The following is an 18906-nucleotide window of genomic DNA, read 5'->3' as shown; positions in this document are numbered from 1 at the left end:
AGAATTTTAAATGCGTTCTCAGGGCTGGATTGCAAATTCGGAAAAGGTCATTGGAAGAAAAAGTAATTTGAATGACTCCAATAATTTCGTTCTAGGTCTCCGCAGATGCCTTTTACAGTTTGGTTTTTACTAATTGAATGGTTTTTTTTTAATTACAGACATAGCGATTTTAACTGTTACAACTAAGGATTTTATTTTAACATCTCAAAGCCATTTCGCTGCAATTATGTAACACCCTTCTTAAAAGCACCTCAAGCAATTAAGGCCACTTTTTTTGGCCTATAATCAAAAAGTCAAAACATCAGAAAAAGAAGCGGGGTTTGTTTGTTTGGGGTTTGTTTTGGTTTTTTTTTTTTTTTTTTTTTTCTCTCTCTTTTACACACCTTGTGTCCCAGCCATGTTCCATGGTGACCCTCAACTGGAAGGCGCTCTGCATCCCCAGTTAGGTCGGTCAGGGCATCCTGGAAGAAAAGCAGTCACCGTGTTTCAGGCCAAACACGTACAAGTCAGGAAGGTCCCAGACCCTCCTGAACACTTCCCAGGGTGGCCAAGGCTATGTTTGGCCACCGCACGGTACACTTACTTTTGGAGACAGAGTTCCTCGGATACTAATGACCACCTTCTTCTTATCATGGTCCACAGCCACATAGAAAGGGGTTTCATAAACCTGGAAAAGATCCACTACTGTAACAATCAGGTGAGACATTCCTGTTTAATTATTCTCCTGCTGAGGGAAAAGGAGGCAGAGCGGGCTGACAGGTTATGCCTTATGGGTAAGCACTCCTCTGAATGATCTGGTTTTTTGGCAGTAGCAAATATTTCTGTCCAAGTGGCAGAATTTCTTGATGGAGAGAGAGGATGGGAAGCTCTAGGGTCAGAAAAAGGCTTAAGTTTCCTTCTTTGTCCCACTACACCTGGAAGCATGTAAATCCCATTAGGAAGGGCCTTAGGAGCATGCCCCAAATATGAAGGGGGTTGCAGGTTCTCCTTACTGCATCGTGGCAAGATGTGTAAACAATGTCCACTGAGGTCATATTCTCATCCAAGAAGTGGCGCCGGATGGCAATGGCATTGCAGCCGCAGCAATTATCCTCTTCAATGGTGACACTAGGTGCATAGCGGGGCCGTGAAGGACAGAGACAGCAACATCTGCAGAAGAAAAAAAACAGCTTTGAGGAAAAGAGGAATGTGGAAGAGACTGGCTTTAGAGAGGAATGCCTAAGAGAAGGGAAAGACAGACCCTGCACACCACACTGGCCTCATCTCAGCAGCAGTGATTTCCTTCACTTGTAGGAGCTTTTGCACAAAACAGCACACCGCTCGTGTTTCAGCATCAAAAAGGGGCACTGGGATCAGATGTAGTTTTCCTTCTGAGCACCAGAGAGAGCTACAGTGCAACCAGTCCCCAAGGAATCGATGCACGGTGGGGCTGGGATCTCTCCTCAAAGGATACCATGCTCCACAGCCCAGTCCTGCATTGCTCCAACACACAAAGCACCTAGCATTTACTGACATCTAGACCTATTTGTAACGAAAAAGAAAACATGTCTAGAATCATTCCAGAACAAAACCAGCAGCACTGATTTTCTTTTCCTTCGTTCCCTTTGAGACACTTCACAAATAAAAGTACTCAAAAGGAAGTATATTCCTCCTAATAAGTTCAGAAGTTCCCTGTGTAAGTGCAAAAAGCTCAACCCCAAAGAGAACCTGATGACAGCATTACAGCAGCTGAAAGCAAACGTTTCAAACAACGCAGTCCTGAACTACAGCATCGCTACCATGAGGTGAGCGCTATACATCATGGCAGAAAAACAATTAGTCAGAGAGAACACAGCACAAACTCTGGCCAAGTCTTGCCAATGCTTTAATAAAGACCCAAACGTCAGCTCCCTGCGTCTCTGGGCTTGCTGATAAATCTGATTTCTGAGCTCCCAGACAGCTATTTTGACTCAGTGTGAAAGCAGTCTTGTGCCAGATGAGTTTTCTGCTGGCTGTGCCAACTGCACAGGACTGGCATGATCCTTAGTAGACCAGAGAGAAGAGAGCATAGGACAGGCTGGTTTATTTAACGAGATAAGCAGATAAGCAACTGTAAGGAAGAGACTGAGGAGAAAGACACTGGAATATGAAGGCACAGAGTTACCAAGAGATTGAAAGAAAAAGCATGAGAAGGGAAAAGGGGGAAGCAGAAGAGGAAAGGAGGAAGAATAAATAGAGAGGTGATGAAGACAGCAAACTGATGAAAGAAAGGAAAATTCTAAATCTGGGAGAAACAGAAGGTAAAAGGGAAGAAGAGAAGGCAGAATGATAGACAGGATGGCCACTCACGAGCAGGATCTGGCCAGGCGACAGAGTCCACATGTGGGCTTCCTCATCAGGTATATGGGCCAGCCATAGGCAGCCAGGGCAAACAGCATGTAGTAACACACCTCTTTGTACCGCTGCATCTCTTGCTGAAAGAGACAGGAGACTCACTAAAGGCCTTATTCTCTTTTAGATAGTGCGTTTTTCTACCGTTTCCCTCTTTCCATCGTAGTTGGACACATGCATCCTTCTTTCTGAGCATCAGCCTTCTCTCTCAGCACCACCAGAACAGCACCGTCAGCATTTCCAGGTGACTGCAGGAGAGCAAGCTGGTTATGCTGGGCAAGATCCTCCCCCTCCCAAGAAGAGCTCAGCACAGCTACGCCTGTTTCCCTGAGCGGAGGGGCCCCGTTTAACACCACCAGAATTTAGTTCTAGAGAAATTCTCCTCTGCGTATCAAACACCCTGCTGCAGAGGAAGGCCATCCTCTGTGGGTTTTGCCCCACCCTACCCTAGCTGAGAGGAAGATAAAAACTACTTTAAGTCCCAAGAAGATGAGCTCTCTAAATATACTGCTTTCACATAGTCACAGCCCCTACGGAAGATGCCCAGAGAGGACCGTAAAGCCAGTCCGGGGCCACACGCCTCAGTGCTGTCTTCTATAAGCTGCGCTGACATCTCTCCCCACACACCTATTCGGAAGGAGAGAGGCGCTGAGCAGGGTGTCAGTATTAAACACAACGCAGTACAGCGCAGCCACAAGCAGCTTAATCACAGAATCACTTGATGAGAGATGCTGGGATCAGGTCAGCCTTGCCTCTGTTGTAGCAATATCATCTAATCGAGGGGAGCGAACAGAGTTTGCCCAATGAAGGGCTGCAATAGCAGCATGCCAGGAGAAAAGCCAAGCTTAATTCACACAGAACAGAACAGGCTGCAGCCGTTTCCATCCTGAGAAGTGCTGACAATCAGCCCCAGGGAGGAAGGCTCCATCTCGCTCCAGGCAGCTCCCTGCCCTTATCAAGATGGAGCCCTGCCTGCTGAGCTCCCCGAGCTCTGCTGGTGGTGCTTCCATATGGATCTCTGCACGACACTCCTGGAGGCAGCGCTGAACTCGTACCTCTGGCTTTGGAGAAGCCTCACGTTGCCTTCCCCCCTGAAATACCACCACTTCCCGCACAGCAGAGGACAGACAGCTAACACTTTAGAAGTGATCTGAAGACAAAAAGCTTCCGGAGAGCAAGCGCCGTTATTATATTCTATTGTACTAATCTTTAATTTCTTTGATTATTCCAGAGAGGGGCAGAAAGGAATAAGAGAAGCCACTGAGAAAAAGAAAACAGGCTACGTGGGGAAGCATGGTGAGTGTGCAAGATCACAGTCCAGTGACTTACCGCATTTTTCAGATCCAGATACTTTGTGTTCCTGGTCACCGGCATTCCAGACAGAAAAGCTAAAATGTCATTGTTTGCCTGTAAGTCACAAACATACATAAAAGTTCTTCTCTGCGACACCAGGACAAAGTCTACACCTGAGAAACAGAAAGCACTATGTAACCTGGGACAAGAGACTGCCAAGTATCCCAACCAGTCTCTTCAACTGGTTCCAATTCTGCTGTTCTTAATTCTGCCTGACCTGATCACTGCTGTCGGAACCCCACCTCTAGGGAAAAAAACAACCAAACAATTTTCTACTGGGTTGACAATCCACAAATCTCAACGCCAGGAATGGCTTGGGAATTTAGGATTTTTTTTTCCCTAAAGCTCCTCCTGCAGCATTACCCAGATGCTGGAGTCTTTTCCACGTCATTGTATGGGAAGAGTAATCTGCCCATTCACTTCCAAGTATCTACCACCTCCTTCAAGGCGGTTGCCTGTTTGGGGTCAAGAGCTAAATCTGTACGCATCACCTGCCTAGAAAAGACAGGTTTCACAAGCTTGACTCAATGTCAGCTGGGCCCTTTGGGAGTCACAGAAAAAGCTGCTAAAGAAGTTAGTATTTTTATTTTACAGCTCAGTGACTGGCAATAGCCCATCACACAACAGGAACGAGGTGGGCAGAGTCATGCAGTTCTCACACAGTGAGTCACGAGAGCAGCAGGTAAGTCAGAGGCCAAGCGAGATGCCCGCTGCCTCCGCGCACAGCGACGCGCCCCCTCCACCCACCTCATCCAGCACAGCATTGCGCTTTGCCCGCTGCCGTTGGCGCAGAAGAACCAGGCCTGCGATGATGTCAGATGGGACGATGTCAAGGTCTCGGAAAAACTCAGCAAAAAGGTAGGCGATTTCAGAGTAGGCGTCCTGCAAAAACCAGGGAGAGAAGAGTTTAGGAGGAGGAGTTTGGGTGGGGGGAGCCTCAAAACAGGACACGGAATGAGAACCAATGCGGCAGCAACGGCCTCATTTCTGTAGCTCTCTCTCCAAAACATCCACGAGATTCCTTCAGGGAACACCATATCTGGTCTAATCATATTAATATCTCTTATTTATTTTACATAGTCACACTCAGAGGCCTCGGCTGAGACTGAATTTGTACTATGCTGGGCACTTCTGCGTGGGCAAGCAGACCACCTCAACATCAAAACAGACAAGGCAGACGTGAAGGGAGAGAAAGGAAGTGTTTTCATCTCTACGTTGTAAATAAGACAGAAGAAATAAGATGAGAACTAAGCAAATCCTAAGCCAGTGTCATCTCAGAGTCATCCTTTCTCCTCAAAAGCAATTTCATCTGAATAAAGGCTATTCAGGAAAAAAAAAGCACTGATTTTCTCCTATTTAACACCCTCTTCAATTCCGTAACTCTGCCCTGGGATCATTTTGCCCATGCTTAACCTAGCCCTCGCCATCTCAGGCACATCACAAAGTGACACCTTTTGAATCCTGCCACCGAACAGTCTCGTCATTCACCATCACGCTCCTCGCTACATGATTTCAAAGAGTTAATCGCAACAAGCACGTGTTACACGTGGCAGCTCTTGGTACTGAAGGAGCTGACCAAGTTACCAGGCTTTTCCAGGTTTTGCTTGGGCGTAGTCCAAGATAAAGGGCCTGAAAAGGAAAACCTGGAAAAAGATCCGAGTCATTAAATGCAGAGGTCCCAGAAGAGGAGGAGACCAAAGCCAAAAAAAGGCATCACAGGAGGGACAAAAGTGGAAGTGACCTGAGAGGGGCAAGCAAAGGCTCTGAAGCAGAGTGACAAACAAAGGTATTTTGAGGAGAAATGTTATTTTCCCTTTTGCTCTGTACTACAAAAAAAAACCCAAGACCTTACGTGAGAATGGTTTGGGAGGTTGGAGACAGGCTGGATTATGGGACAACACTGATCTGGCCATCACTCAGACCAGCAAGCTTAAAGACAAGGGTGACCCAGAGGTTGGATCAACAAAAAGGGGAACTGAGCAAGTGCTGTTGTACACAAGTGGCCAGTATTTTGACTCCTGCCATCACTAAGCCTTTCCTACCAAGGTCTGCCACAGCCTTACCCTGAACTTTTAGCCTGTATTTTCATAGCATCCTTTACTCAGCACCTAAAGCCATGCGACTGCACTCTTGTCTGTAGAAAGCCCGAGCCGTGCACTTGAAAGGCTGGTCTGCAGGACAGGATCTCTCCATCTCTCTCCTTTGACAGACAAGAAAGTAAATCCCTTCCCTTCCTAGCAGTCTTGCAGGAAACGACCTACATTCTTTTATCTGACAAACTCCTGGAGTGCAAGATTACTTCCTATCATTTTTCACTTGCCTACCAAAGCAAGTTAAATCACCACTAAGGATGGGGCTTCAGGTGCCAACTGTGCAGGTTTCCATGCCAGCTGTGCCTTTGAAGAGCAAATGGACTGGCATTAACCTCTCCAAAATTACACCTGCAGTATCCTTGAAGTACTGACCCCATAAATCTTAGCACAGTTCCTATAAGCGCACAAGAAATACAAACAGCCTCGAAGTAAAATATGACCAACACCCATTAACCCAAAAGTGACAGCAACAGCCCTCAATACCCTGACCAAAGGAAAAGGCCGTAATGGAAGTTCAACGCGTACGTTCTGTTCCGAAGGAAGAGTTTTTGCTGGAGGAGCTGATACGATATTGTAGGACTGACTGTAGCGTTCTGCTACAAACCCTGCAGGCTCTGGGGCTGGTAGAGCCGGTGGAGACTTCAGACTTCATTCCAGACCCATAAGAACAGATTCTTGCCCCGATGCCATGTCCCCTCTGCAGAACTATTTTCCAGCCCAGAGGACGATGATCCTCTGCTAGAACATTTTTTCCATGAAGACTAGGAGAGACAGCAATGGATTCATTTCTGATCCATTACATATGCATTCATTCCACACACTGTCATGCCAGGACACACAAAGTCAGAGCCTGTTTCTGCAAAGAGCCTGGAAATTGCTCAGGCTGAATGGAAAATGGAAATTCAATAACACAAGGAATTTGGAGATTCTGGTATCTGCTTTTATCCTGAACTAAAAAAAAGTAGAAACAGAGTCACTGCAGAATGAAAAGTCTGTTAAAAAAGCTTGACATGAAGTGAAATATTTTGCATTCCTGAATAAAATAGAGTTGTTCAGAAACCAGGCCATTCGGATGCCGGTCAGGGCTCTCCAGCCAGGCTGCAGCACCCGTGCTGCGCCCTCAGGACGGGCATCTCCGGGTACCCGGGCAAAGTGACCCGGCTGCGCTGGCAGGGGAAAGGGAAGCTGCTGCTCCCAGAAGCATTTCTGCTGCGATAACACAGGCAAGCGGAGGAGCAGAAAGGAACCCCCAAGGAAATGCTGCTGTTGGAGCCGCCGTGACACAAAGCTTGTTTCGGTTCAGTTTTCCAGATGGGTTTTCCTAAGCAGCTCGAGCAGATGATCCGTGAGAGCTGGCAGTCCCGGGCTACGGCTTCTCAGCGGGACAGCAGGTTGGGGCTGGGACATTCCCTGGGAATACGGTGGCATTTCATCCCGTGCTGCAGGAGCGTGCCCCTGGGAGGATCAGCGTGCCAGTACACGTTGCTGGATTTCTGCACGAGGGCTATGACAATTCCTGCAGCCGTCCGCGCTTCGGAAACTGCACCCTGCGGATAACTACACAGCACTTACCAACAAACCCTTTTAAGCTAATTCGTACTGGTTGCCATCTGTGATGAACAAATGCTCAGGTAGCCTTCACCTGCCTCTCCATTATTCTTACTCAGCTCTTCATCTTATTGCACCTTTCCCTTTTGAGGTTAAAATCCCCATCTCATTTCTCTTCCTATACAAGTTCATATCCCCTCCAATATGCTCCTTCTGCTGCATCTTTTAGGAGACCAAACACCAGGCTATATTTAGTGAGGACATCACTGATGTGGTCGGTCCCTTGGTGTTTTCCCTGTCATTTTCTATGCCCTTCTACTGAAGCTAAACGTTTTTCTGATTTTTTGGCCACTGCTGTGCACCGATGTCTTTGTTGAAGTGTCCTTGATAATTCCTAGCTCTTTTCCTGAGAGGTTGTAACTAATTCAGAGCCCAGCGTATGCAAGTAATTGAAATTGTTTCTTCAGAGGTGCACGCATCACCTCATCTTTCTTTGACTTTCTTCTATCTTTGATAACAATTCCCTGGTTCTGCTTGGTCTTTCAAGACTTGCTCAAATACTCATAATTCTGACCAATTTAAATATTAGGAGTCATCAGCAAAATTGTCCACCTTAGCATTCACCTCTCCAGCAGGTCCTCAGTCATCCTGTTGAATACCACCCAAAGGCACAAACCTGCTCCCACTGCTCCCAGTAAGAATGGGCTGCTAATTTTTGGGGAAGCAGTACCAAGCCCCTTCCCCACTGGATAGATACCAGCAAGGGAAAATCCCAACTGCAGCACGCGAAAACTTCAAGCCAAAGATCTTCATGTGAATCTATGGATTAAGTAGTAGTTTTTGAATGTTAGCAATCCAGAAGTATTCCTTTGCTGATTCCGACAGGTTTACATTTTCCCATTTTCAGAGAGGTCTCTCCTTCTGAAGCGTATCAGACTGATGCAAACAATAGGAGAAAGTGCCTAAGCAAGCTGGCTGATAAAGGGAAACTGAAGCTGAACATACTGAAAAATATGTATTTCTTCCACTGATATCTTCACTTAAAATTGTTATCCCACAGTTCACCGCAATAGCGAGGTAAAGAACAACTTCAGAAGAGTTTAACGCTGACAACATTGCTTTTCAGTGCTACTAACTTTACCTTCAGAGAGTCCTGTAATGCTCAAAACCAGAGGGTTAAGACTAGCCGTTTTGAAAAGACAACTGCCCTACCCAGCAATCTCACATCTGCATCTAGAGGGAAACATCAGCTCGCTTCTGCATGGAATACCCAGCTACCCTCCTGCAGAAACGCAAGCGCTCGTTCAGGCTACGCGGGCTGAAAGGAGGGAAAAGGAACCAGCACGCAGCAACACTTCAAGCCTGGTTGTTCCGAGGGTAGCTCAGCTTGCTGCTGCTCGGAAGGCATCTCCAGTCCTTGCATGCACTGCTGTCAAGGCTCACCGGACTCCTCGTGCCTCCAGATCTCAAAGAACACTCAGTGAAACGAGACACACACTGTCCAGGCTTGGCAGCAGGAACCCCACGCTGCTACGCCCTGCGGAGTCCCACCTATCGGCAGCTGTACACATAGCTTGCTCTCCGACAGGAGATATTTGGTACCTACCGACTGGGAGTCTTTTGTCCGTGTGCAGCAAAGAAAAACTTTGAGCCTGCGTGTCCAGCTGCTGGCTTGCCCTTCTTCCAGGCGGTGCCTATAAATAAAGGGTGGAGTATGCGCATGAGGACAGGCAGGAGAACACGACTGCGGACAAACAGTAGGATTCAATACAAACTGACGCAGCCTACGCTATCACTGGTAAAATGCGTGCTAAACCGTATTCTTAAATTTATCCTGCCCTAGCAGGGACAAGGAGACCACATATAGATTAACAACTCTATTCATTTTATAGGACAGGAAGGTCATTCATAACCCAGCTGTTCTGGCCAGGACCAAGCCTCTGTATTTATATACAGGGTGTCCTGCCTGAATGGGACGGCCCTCATGAAGCTACTGTTGTTCTACGGTACCTGCTGGAAGCGGGATATCCAAGAGCACCCAGCGCTCCGGATGGAAGGAAGGTCATAGAATCATGGAATCCTTTAGGTTGGAAAAGACCCTTAAGATCATCGAGTCCAACCACTAACCCAGCACTGCCAAGCCCACCACTAAACTATGTCCCCAAGCACCACATCTCCCCAGCTTTTAAATCCCCCCAGGGATGGGGACTCCACCACTGCCCTGGGCAGCCTGTTCTGGGTCTACTGGGAGCTCGGCAGCTGCACCGTGCGCCAGGGTGTACTACCACTCAGTGGGAAAACTCTGCTGCGGGGCAAGGGGGTGGGAATGGTACAAAAGACCCTGAGCGCTTAGTGCGAGAGGAGCTGTGCATTTTTTTCCCCAATAATAGCTTGTTTGGAAAAATATATTTATTAAACATAATACAGTCTCAGAACTGACATAATTTGCGCTCTTTATTCAAGTACGGTGCGTAACTTGAATCAAAAAAAGGAAAGCAAGCTAAAGGTTCTCTTTCAATTAGAAGAGGTTAAACAAAAGGCTGAATACAGAAGGTTTAGCTCAACCCACATTTGGTTTATATGACATTTCAATTTCAGCTTGAAAATTAGCTAATTGGACAACCCCATTTAAAATGAACTATAGCTGAGTTTTCTCCACTGTTGTGAGCTTGTCCTAGTTCCTAGATTTTGCAGGGTGGCAGTCCCTTATTTTCGACTGGCATACCTGCAAACAGCCCTTAGATCAAGCCAGGCTTAGTGGCATTGAAGCAGGGACCGTGTGATTCTTTGCCAGAGCGCCGTGCTACCCACATCAAAGTCCACGGCTCCTCTAATGCAAGGTCTTTTTTTAATGTGAACACAGACTAACTGAAGATGGGTCAGACCAATCAAAAAAGACCATTTCTATTTTCTGGCAGCTGATCACATCAGGAAAAGCCCAAGCCCAGAAAGTGGGTTGCAGCTGGAGGAAAAAGATGCTGGTAAAGGAGTATTTTCCTGCAATAGAAGGAGCAGATCCTGCAGGGCAATCCATCGACTCACGCCTGAGCATTTTAAAACAACTACCCATAACCTCCAAGGAAGACTCCAAAAGAGGAACAGGAATACGAGTGTCCTAAGACAGAGCTGGCAGCACTCAGTTTTGCTCCACCAAACGCCAAAGAACTCGGGCAGCAATGCGAAGAACTTCACAACTTCACCGTGGGGGCTGAACAAGCAAGTGTGCTCTGAGCTATTTTCACTCCAACTTTTCCCAAATTCTTTTCTTCCTAACACTGAACTTCCACATGTTTAATATGAGCTCTCAAGCAAGATTTCTTAGAAAAGCCTCGGCACAATTAGCTGAGCTTTTTGTTTGGTCGTTTTATTTTCTTCGCTCTGCAAGAACATAAAAGCCCACACACATCACGATGCCACTGGTAAAGGAAAACCACTGTGTGACAGAGTCCATCAGCTACAGCAGAGTACCACAAAAAGGAAGCTAAAGTTACACGTCTCCTTAATGTGACAAACAAATCAAGATTTTTCATGAGTTAAGACAGAGGAAACGTGGCTCAGGTTAAGCGTAACACAAAGGTCAGGTTACTGCTGTACATCAGAAGGCGCGTATCACCGCAGACAGAGGGATTTCGATAGGAATGGCTGGCCCTCCGCATCTTGCCGGATCACAATCCAGAAACAGAGAATTTCATAATATGTTCTTTGGCAAGGATTACTTTAAGCAAGTGGAGAATTTCAAAATATATGCTTTGAAAACAATTGCTTTAGTAATGAACACATAGTAACATTTTATGTTTCCCTTTCACATTATAGCCCACAGCATTTTGCTTGTTAACATCTGTTAACACTCCCTTTCCAGAGTGGAAATCTGCAAACAGCATGCACGAGCTCTCCAAAAATGTTACAGGCCTGGAGAGAGAAACCTGGCCCTGGCCCAAGGGACAAATACCTTCACTCAGTTGTCTGGGATCTCAAGACTCCTCACAGGGAAAAGCATTTGGGGCTTTGTTTTGATTTACTTTTAAGTTCTCTGGCAAAAAAAAAAAAAAACCTTTGCCATCTGTGGCACTCAGTTTCTTTTTGGAAAAATATCACGCTGAGCCCAACAGCTCTGATGTAGCGTGGGGTATAGATCCAGAGCATCGTCATCGCTTCTCATCCCCATCTCCCTGGGAATGTCCTGATCACGATGCAGCAGTCGCACACGTTAGGCTAACAGGGCATTAACTCCAAATATTCAAGGCCAGTGTTAATAACATACTGAAAAGATTAGGAAGAATGTCTTATGCATTCTGTAATTAAAAAAAACAGGCTCCTTCAAACAAAGCTTGCTGCATCGTCCTTAGAAAAGTCTGCTTTTTCCTCAAAAAGACAACCTGAAGACATTGGAAAGAACATGTATTCAAAACACCCCTTGAATATACATTCCCAAGGAGAAATGCCAAATTTGCAGAGTATTTTTTAAAAGCCTCATTTTTTAGCATTCAAAACCTAATGCCCTCAAGTCCTACAAAGCCACATTCCTTGCTGACAGTTACATATGTCAAGACTGCACAAGAAAACAAAGCCTGTTTGTGCTGTCCCGCTACTGGAAAAAATACTTCTGAAAAATGCCTTGCTTGGTGAAAAAAGCTTTCATAACCCCATCCAAGCAGCTCAAAGATGTAATCAATTCTTAATTAAAAGATCTGACTACCAACACAAAAGAAATTCCTTCTTGGCCAAGACCAAATACAAGACACCTCAGGCCAAAAGGTTGTATTTTGAAGACAAAACTAAAGGAAGAAAGGGACTTTGGAAGAGGATGCTGCCTCAACCTAAGCAAAATCTAAGCGCTGCCTCACTGTTACCAGGCAGAACACTGCTACAGGATGGACAAACGAGCTGTCGTGGTCAGCACTGGCTCAAGGGGCTCGTAAGGATTCACAAATCCAGTGACTAACGCACGATCCAGCCAGCTACCGCATTGCTTCGCCTCCTTTGGATACAGATGCCCACACACAGCACCTGACAGTCTGAGCTGTGTTCTTCCAAAAAATCACCCTCACCAGCAAAGGGAAGCAACGCCTGAAGCTGAATGCTCCCTGAAGCAAGGCAAGGAGAACGTCAAGAACCAAAAAAAAGCAGGCCACCCTTCCAGAAACGCTGCTTTACCGCAGGTTGTACGTCCTCAGGTTGCGCTGTCTCCGCTTTGTGGCGCGCAGTTTGACAAAGGTCCGGCCCGTCGGGTCGAAGACGCACAGGACAGTGATGCAGACGCTCAGGATGACAACCCAGTTGCACACCACCATTCCTGCAGAGAAAGAAGAGAGAAGTCAGGTGCTTTGCCCATAACTCTTGGCAGTATCGCTTCCTGCTTTTCGCCGCACGCATCGGAGCCACCTCTCCACTGCTGCAGGGCAAAGTTACCCCAAATATTCTTGCAGCCAGCTGCAGCAAAAGGAAATCCTCTGCAAAGGCTTCTAAACCACAGCTAGGTTTTCCAGCTGGTTTAGGAGATCGCCCTTGCAGAAGGCCGTTAAATACTCACTGAGTATCTAGGGGGACTGCAACATTACCATCATCCCCGCAAGGAGACTGGCCGAGACTGAAAAGGAGTTCCAGAAAACAGTAAAGCCATTTTGAACTGAAGAAGGGGAACCGGGTCTTACAGACTCCCCAGCCAGACCCTTCCATGGGAACGTGAATTCTTGCCTCAGTGCAGACAGCACAAACAAATGAATAGAACAACTGTTCTAAGCAATAATGTCTCAGGAAAACAAGCACCACATTTACAGCTACGATCCACTTCCAACAGTCAATCCCCACATGCATGAATGAATTAGCTCTCCAAGGCAAGAGGATGTCTGCGCATACACAGGAATGAACACAAACCACATTCCAAATACGTACCCAAAGTGACACTCTTTGCTGTGATATCATTGCAGGAAGTGTAGTACTGCGTTAGCCAAACGATGCCCACAATAGCGTACACAAACTCAATCACCAAGATAGCTGAAACGGAAGGAACACAATGGATAGTAGCAGCATCTCCCTAAGGATTAGCAACTGCCTCTCCCCATCTTCTGGAAGGGAAACCCCAAGACAGGTTCTTTAGTGGGACAGAATAAATGACTGCAGGACTGGGGCCCAATGCTTTGGAAGGTGATATTCAAGAAAATGAACCAAAAATGTATCGTGTCCTTAACACTAACTACTCCCAAGTGACACGAGGACCACGTGCACGCAGAGCTGTCAGTGCCCTTGGCTGTATCAGAGGGGTGAATCAGAGCGCCATACCTTCCGCCCACAACAGCGGAAAGACTCCCTTAGGTAACAAGAATCACCACGTAACAGCACCTAGGTCTTAACCACCTCAGACAGCTGGCCTGAGTCACAGATATGAAATAGTAGTGTGTATCCAGGACTGATCCTGCTTACTACACTTAGAAAGTGTTCCCAGCACCTCTGCCCTTTGCAGTCCTCGCAGTAGTAGTTCCCAGGACACGGTCCTTCAGGAGTCATTTACTGGCTCCTCAGTTTTGCATGCTGCCATGGTAATGAACCAGAAACTGGGGGCTGATAGTGGCTCCCTGGAACAAAACAGTTGGGAAACACTGAAGTGCCCATCCTCACACCTTCTCTACGCATTACAACCCCAAAGTGCAGGCAGGCAATCGGGTATGGAGAGGGTAAATAGCTTGCTTAGTAATGCCTAGCAAGCCTTTGGTGTAGCCGAGATTAACTCCACACTCCAGCCTAGCCCACTCTGACTATCCACCCTCCTTATCTACGTGCCAGCACAGTATCTCTCATGGCTTACTACAGACTCAATATCCTGGAAAGACCAGTTCAAAGAGCCACACAGCAAATAGTTTTCAACAGCAGTGGGCAAGGAACCAGGGCTGGACCTGGTTCCTGATCAGCCCAACCTATGTTCTTAAACTGAGCTAGGCTTTGCCTACCTCGGCTTGTCTCCCCGCTGAGATTACCTGCTGCAGGACAGGAGCAGCAGTAGCACGGATGAGACTTGCCTGGGTTCCTACTGGAACTCTTTCCCTAGATTCCTATGCACTAAACAGCAAACGCTTAAAATGGGACAGTCACACGGACCTTGCCCACGTGACGGTCACGCTCCTATTTCTACCATCAGAGCTGATGAAGCCATTAAGAGTAAAAAGCCCCACAAAACAAGCATTACCAGACCCAAGATACAGTATAAATACGGATCCTGAACACAGGTATTAGTTTAAGGCAGACAAGGAAGAAAAGTGGATGATTCTTGGGTAGGAAAATGGCTCTTTGGATTCTCTCTGCCTCCTTTGCCCCATTTCGCCTGGTTTTAACACAGCGTTCCTCAAACCGTCAGGCTCTATGTGCTTCCCTAGGGACACTGCAGTGTGTCTGGGAAACCGGAGAGAAAGATTTGTTTGCTATTCATGTTAATGATTTGCACTTAGCACTCAAAGGCAGAAATGTCTCCCAGACAGAGCTTTCACGCCAGGTTACCCATATTTTAGCAAATTCTGCATGAGAACAATCCAGCAAAAACAGAGATGCTTCATTTGGAATGGGCTTGACTCCGCATCTCCAAAAGATTTTTCTCTTAAAATCTTCACTTGGCACAGAAAAATCTGCTCAAGTTTCTGTACCTGGAAGACAACCGAACAGAGGAGGGAAGACAAGCTAAAAGGGAAGCCCTGAATGAGAGCTCAAGGAACAAACTCTTTCTGATCTAGTTCTTGGTGGGTGAGTGAGACAGGAAATGTTTTTAGGAAGGCAAATATGCACTCTAAGAGAGAGGATGCAACCAGTGAGCAGGTGGTAAACCTATTTATCTCCCGGTGCCTGGAGGGGGAGTATCAAAGTGCAGGTTGCTGGATGGAGAGATGCATCACATGTGAGTCAAGAGGTCAAGTGCAGGTCTCAAGGTAGGTGGGTGTAGACTTACGTGTCTGTATGACAGGCAAGGTCACGCACACGCCTCAGGGTCAGAACCCCCAGGATTTACACAGACATACGCCTGTATCATAGGAAAACGTGTGGAAAAAAAGGTGGGGGAGAGGTGTAGATGCATCTCACTGTGGCAGATCTGTGTTGCGAGACAGAAGGGGAGCATATTTTGTTAGAGGAAAAGGATGTACCTGCATCGCAATGAGGATGACAAGTTAAAGGTTTGCTAGAAAGATATTTGGGGCATTGCATGAAAGTCTTACAGCAATGACAGGGTGCAGTCTATGTGATGTATTCAGATGCATATCACATACAAGTGGCCATCTGGATGTCTTTCAGAAGCTGTGTGTTTGTCAGGGTGTGGGGAGAGAAGTCTTCTGCAATAGCAGATGGCAGTGTGGAGGCTGAGTCATTAGGAGGCCTCAGGCCGCTGCCTCTTACCCAGTCTGACATAGAGCACATACTGCATCGAGTCCCGGGGCTCTGTGTACAGGATACTGCCTCGCATGCTGAGCCAGATGATTGCCACCTCTGCGATCATACAACTGAGCAGGATGCCCAGGTAGCCTCTGCCGTGGTCCACCAGGTTAAGCGAGCAGGTCTCGTTGGGGTTGTACACCAGCCCAAAGAGCACCACAGAGAGGATCACAAACCTGCCGTCACAAACCAGCTTGTTATCAGCAGTAAGCCAAAGAAAGCTGCATGTAATATCCCACAACTGCTCTCCTCACAAAGCTACTGAGGATCCTCAGCATCCCACAGCTAGTTACAATTAATATTAATTTGTTCTGGAAATCTCCTCCCCACAAGCCATCCAGAGGCCCTGCTACCCTGGTCAGAACAATTTGATGATCTGTGTCAAGTCACATTATCCCATGGGATCTGCCACTCCAATTGTTTTTCCTGAGCCCCTGTACAGAAACCCAGCCCCAAACTCCAGTGGACAACCTTGGGTAGCACTGGAGGGTGCAGGACGCTCTGGTCAGGCTCCCGCTTTGGAACTGGAACTTAGAACAGAACTTATCCGAAGAACCAGAAGCTGGCAGTATGTCGGTGTCTGTCAGAAATGCCCCAAACAAGCCTTCCAGACGCGCGTATAAGCGCAGGAAGAATTACAGCTGCAAGAAGCAGGAAGAGCAAAAAGAATTCATGGGAGAATTCAAACCATCGTTCTGCATTTCTCACTTACCAGGTGGTATGCAGGAGGAAGAGGAAGACGGCTGGCAAAACCAGGTCATCGCTGCCTACAGACCAGCGACGGCGAAACACGACAATCCCTGGCATGGCTAGCGGGTCTGGGGAAGTTCAGCAGGCACGACACTCACCTCCTGGAAAAGAGCAGAATCAAAAATGCTGCTGACCCCCTTCAACCCTCTCAGGAGAGCCTCGCAACCCCACGCTAGCAGAAGGTCTGCACCTGAGAGCTCTCCTACTTCACACCAAAGATGGCAGAGCTTCTTCCTTCCAGCACCAGGGGGCATGGCATGCTCGAGGAGAGCACAGGAGAGGAATGCACAGTTTCAAGAGTGGGAAGTATTAGGTGAAGCAGGTGTGTAACTCACTGAACATAATCACCGCTCGCCCAGCTCCACTTCACAAGATTACCTGGAATCCTGTTAGGGCTGCACGTTGGTAAGCAGTCACTGCGGGGTGCTCTGGACAGGTTAGACTGGCCCCAACTCTACAGAAGGCCCTATTACCATGTTCTTCCACAGACACACCTGCTGCCTGCCTCTTTTCTTGTTGTCCAACAATTCCCTCCCTCACTTGGCTCAGCAAGCCAAAATACCCATTAGCAGTTAGTGGTAGCATCTGGGAAAGCTATTGACTGGCTCCCAACAGCAAGCACTTACTGGTGAGGGAGCAAGCTCCTAGGAGATCTCTCACTCGACCATCAGTTGCACAGAAGCACCCTGCCAGCTCCACATCTCCTTTGTGTTCGCCTTGGCCCTGACAGGCACTAACAATTGAAAGGTCGAAGATTGAGGAGCTGGCTGTTCCTCCCCACATTTTGTTTGTGCTCCTATTTTTAAAGCTTCACAAATCCTTTAAAAAAGAAACAGCAGTGGTAATAAGTCACGAGACTCCACCGGGCTATCCAGACACCTCCTCCCAGCACAGCTCTCCCACACCATTTCAGTTCATTTTCATACTCCAGCCCAAGCCCACCGCATCAGCGCGGCTCAGTCCTTTCTGCAGCACGCCTTATCTCCCTTCTGCACTTCTTGTGCAACACGCTTCAACCACGACTTCGGTTTGGTTTTGTCAACCTTTGGTTTCCGAGATCGTGCCTATGCGGTCTGCCCACAGCCACCAGCCATCCCGACCGCAGCAGTCATTCCCGTTCCTCTCTTCCATGCCCTGAACCCGCCACACTTCTCACCTGCACCACCACAGACCAGGGGACACCCACGCGTTGGCCCGTGCCTCTCTGCTCCGAGCCACCATCTCAGGAGCGTCAAGTTCTCCCAACTGACTCCTCTCCGTCTCAAATCACAGCACTTCTCCTGTTCTAACCCCACTAACCTCCCAATTTTCACGTTCACACGCTGCTGCCGTGGCCTGCAGTGACCGCGCTGCTCCAAAGCTGCATCTCCCAAGTAATAACTGCTCTTTGTACTGAGCCAGCAATTTGCTGTTAGGCTCACAGAGGCAAAAAGGAACGTGGCCACATTTGTTACTTACGATGTAATCAGGATTTCCAACAGCATTTCAGAGGAAATATCATCTGCCATACCTCATGCGCCAGGCAAAAAAAAAAAATCAAACTTGTATATGATGTCTCTGATCTAGTGCTCTGGGTAAAAAAAAAAAAAGGAGCAGTGACTTGATCACATTTAAACTAATTCAAACCTTCAAAGTAACACAAGCCTTGGTTTTGTGACAGACCACAGACCGTACCGCAGCACCGATTGCTGCGGTAACAGAGCTGCCTGGCCCTACCAAAACCTATTCACCAGTCAGGTGTGGTTACTCCATCGCTTACCTACTGGGCAGACCATCCCAAAACAGGAGTCTCCCCTCCTGTACCGACACCCACAGCCGGTGGACTAGACCTTCCTACCCGCTTCAGTCACCGAGCATTGAAAACCTACACAAATCTTTCACACTTTCCGGGAGATTCCATCATTAACAGGCTGACACACTTCCAGCACGTTACTCACTTGGGTGAGGGAAACGCTCTATTCCACAACCAAAAGCAAATGTGAAATTACACCACCAGTTGGATTTGCGCTTCCTTAGCACATAATAATCGGAGCACTCAGTACATCGCAGCTCTACCTTCAAACTGCTCACTCCTCTGGCCATCTGGTGACTTCTTCTAGCCTTGCCGTGAACAACCCGTCTGCCTGTCACGCACCGCTCGTGTGAAGCGCTTATATCTCGAATATGGCTAACCCTGCCCAGTACAGGCGGCCACGCTTTCCAGCGCGCTCGTCCACTCTGCCTCTGGCCACCGCAGCACCTCCCAGCCAAGCTCAGACCTCGGGGCCCATCATCCCTCGGCTCACGGCTGCATCCCACCAACGCACTTTCCACAACTCTTCCACCTCTCCAGACGCAAAGCAGTTGTGCTCTGCCCGCTTTCGCCACCCTCCGCCAATTGAAG

At 47.7% G+C, this 18906-nt stretch overlaps 1 protein-coding gene across 11 annotated transcripts in view; it reads right to left on the bottom strand.

The window, feature by feature from the left end:
* The window catches only part of DAGLA (diacylglycerol lipase alpha), an 82573-nt gene that overhangs the window by 25745 nt on the left and 37922 nt on the right, over positions 1 to 18906 (bottom strand). For 8 of the 11 annotated variants that reach the window (XM_082318566.1, XM_082318569.1, XM_082318567.1 and 5 more), the window contains 11 exons: positions 16486 to 16624; positions 15738 to 15949; positions 13257 to 13358; positions 12519 to 12657; positions 8971 to 9058; positions 4471 to 4605; positions 3700 to 3777; positions 2329 to 2453; positions 993 to 1149; positions 584 to 667; positions 384 to 461 (listed from right to left, as the gene is read on the bottom strand). In XM_082318566.1, the coding sequence (XP_082174692.1) occupies positions 384 to 461; positions 584 to 667; positions 993 to 1149; positions 2329 to 2453; positions 3700 to 3777; positions 4471 to 4605; positions 8971 to 9058; positions 12519 to 12657; positions 13257 to 13358; positions 15738 to 15949; positions 16486 to 16580 (1293 nt within the window). In that variant the 5' untranslated portion in view covers positions 16581 to 16624. Of the gene's footprint in view, positions 1 to 383; positions 462 to 583; positions 668 to 992; positions 1150 to 2328; positions 2454 to 3699; positions 3778 to 4470; positions 4606 to 8970; positions 9059 to 12518; positions 12658 to 13256; positions 13359 to 15737; positions 15950 to 16485; positions 16625 to 16713; positions 16733 to 16901; positions 17050 to 17149; positions 17211 to 18906 lie in introns of those variants that run through there. The other 3 variants (XM_082318570.1, XM_082318568.1, XM_082318571.1) reach the window with 3 other exon arrangements.

This window comes from Platalea leucorodia (assembly GCF_965183815.1).
Source record: "Platalea leucorodia genome assembly, chromosome: 7".
Taxonomy (NCBI): domain Eukaryota; kingdom Metazoa; phylum Chordata; class Aves; order Pelecaniformes; family Threskiornithidae; genus Platalea; species Platalea leucorodia.
Note: the sequence above shows the minus strand (reverse complement) of the source record. Positions and strands in the feature narration are given on the sequence as shown.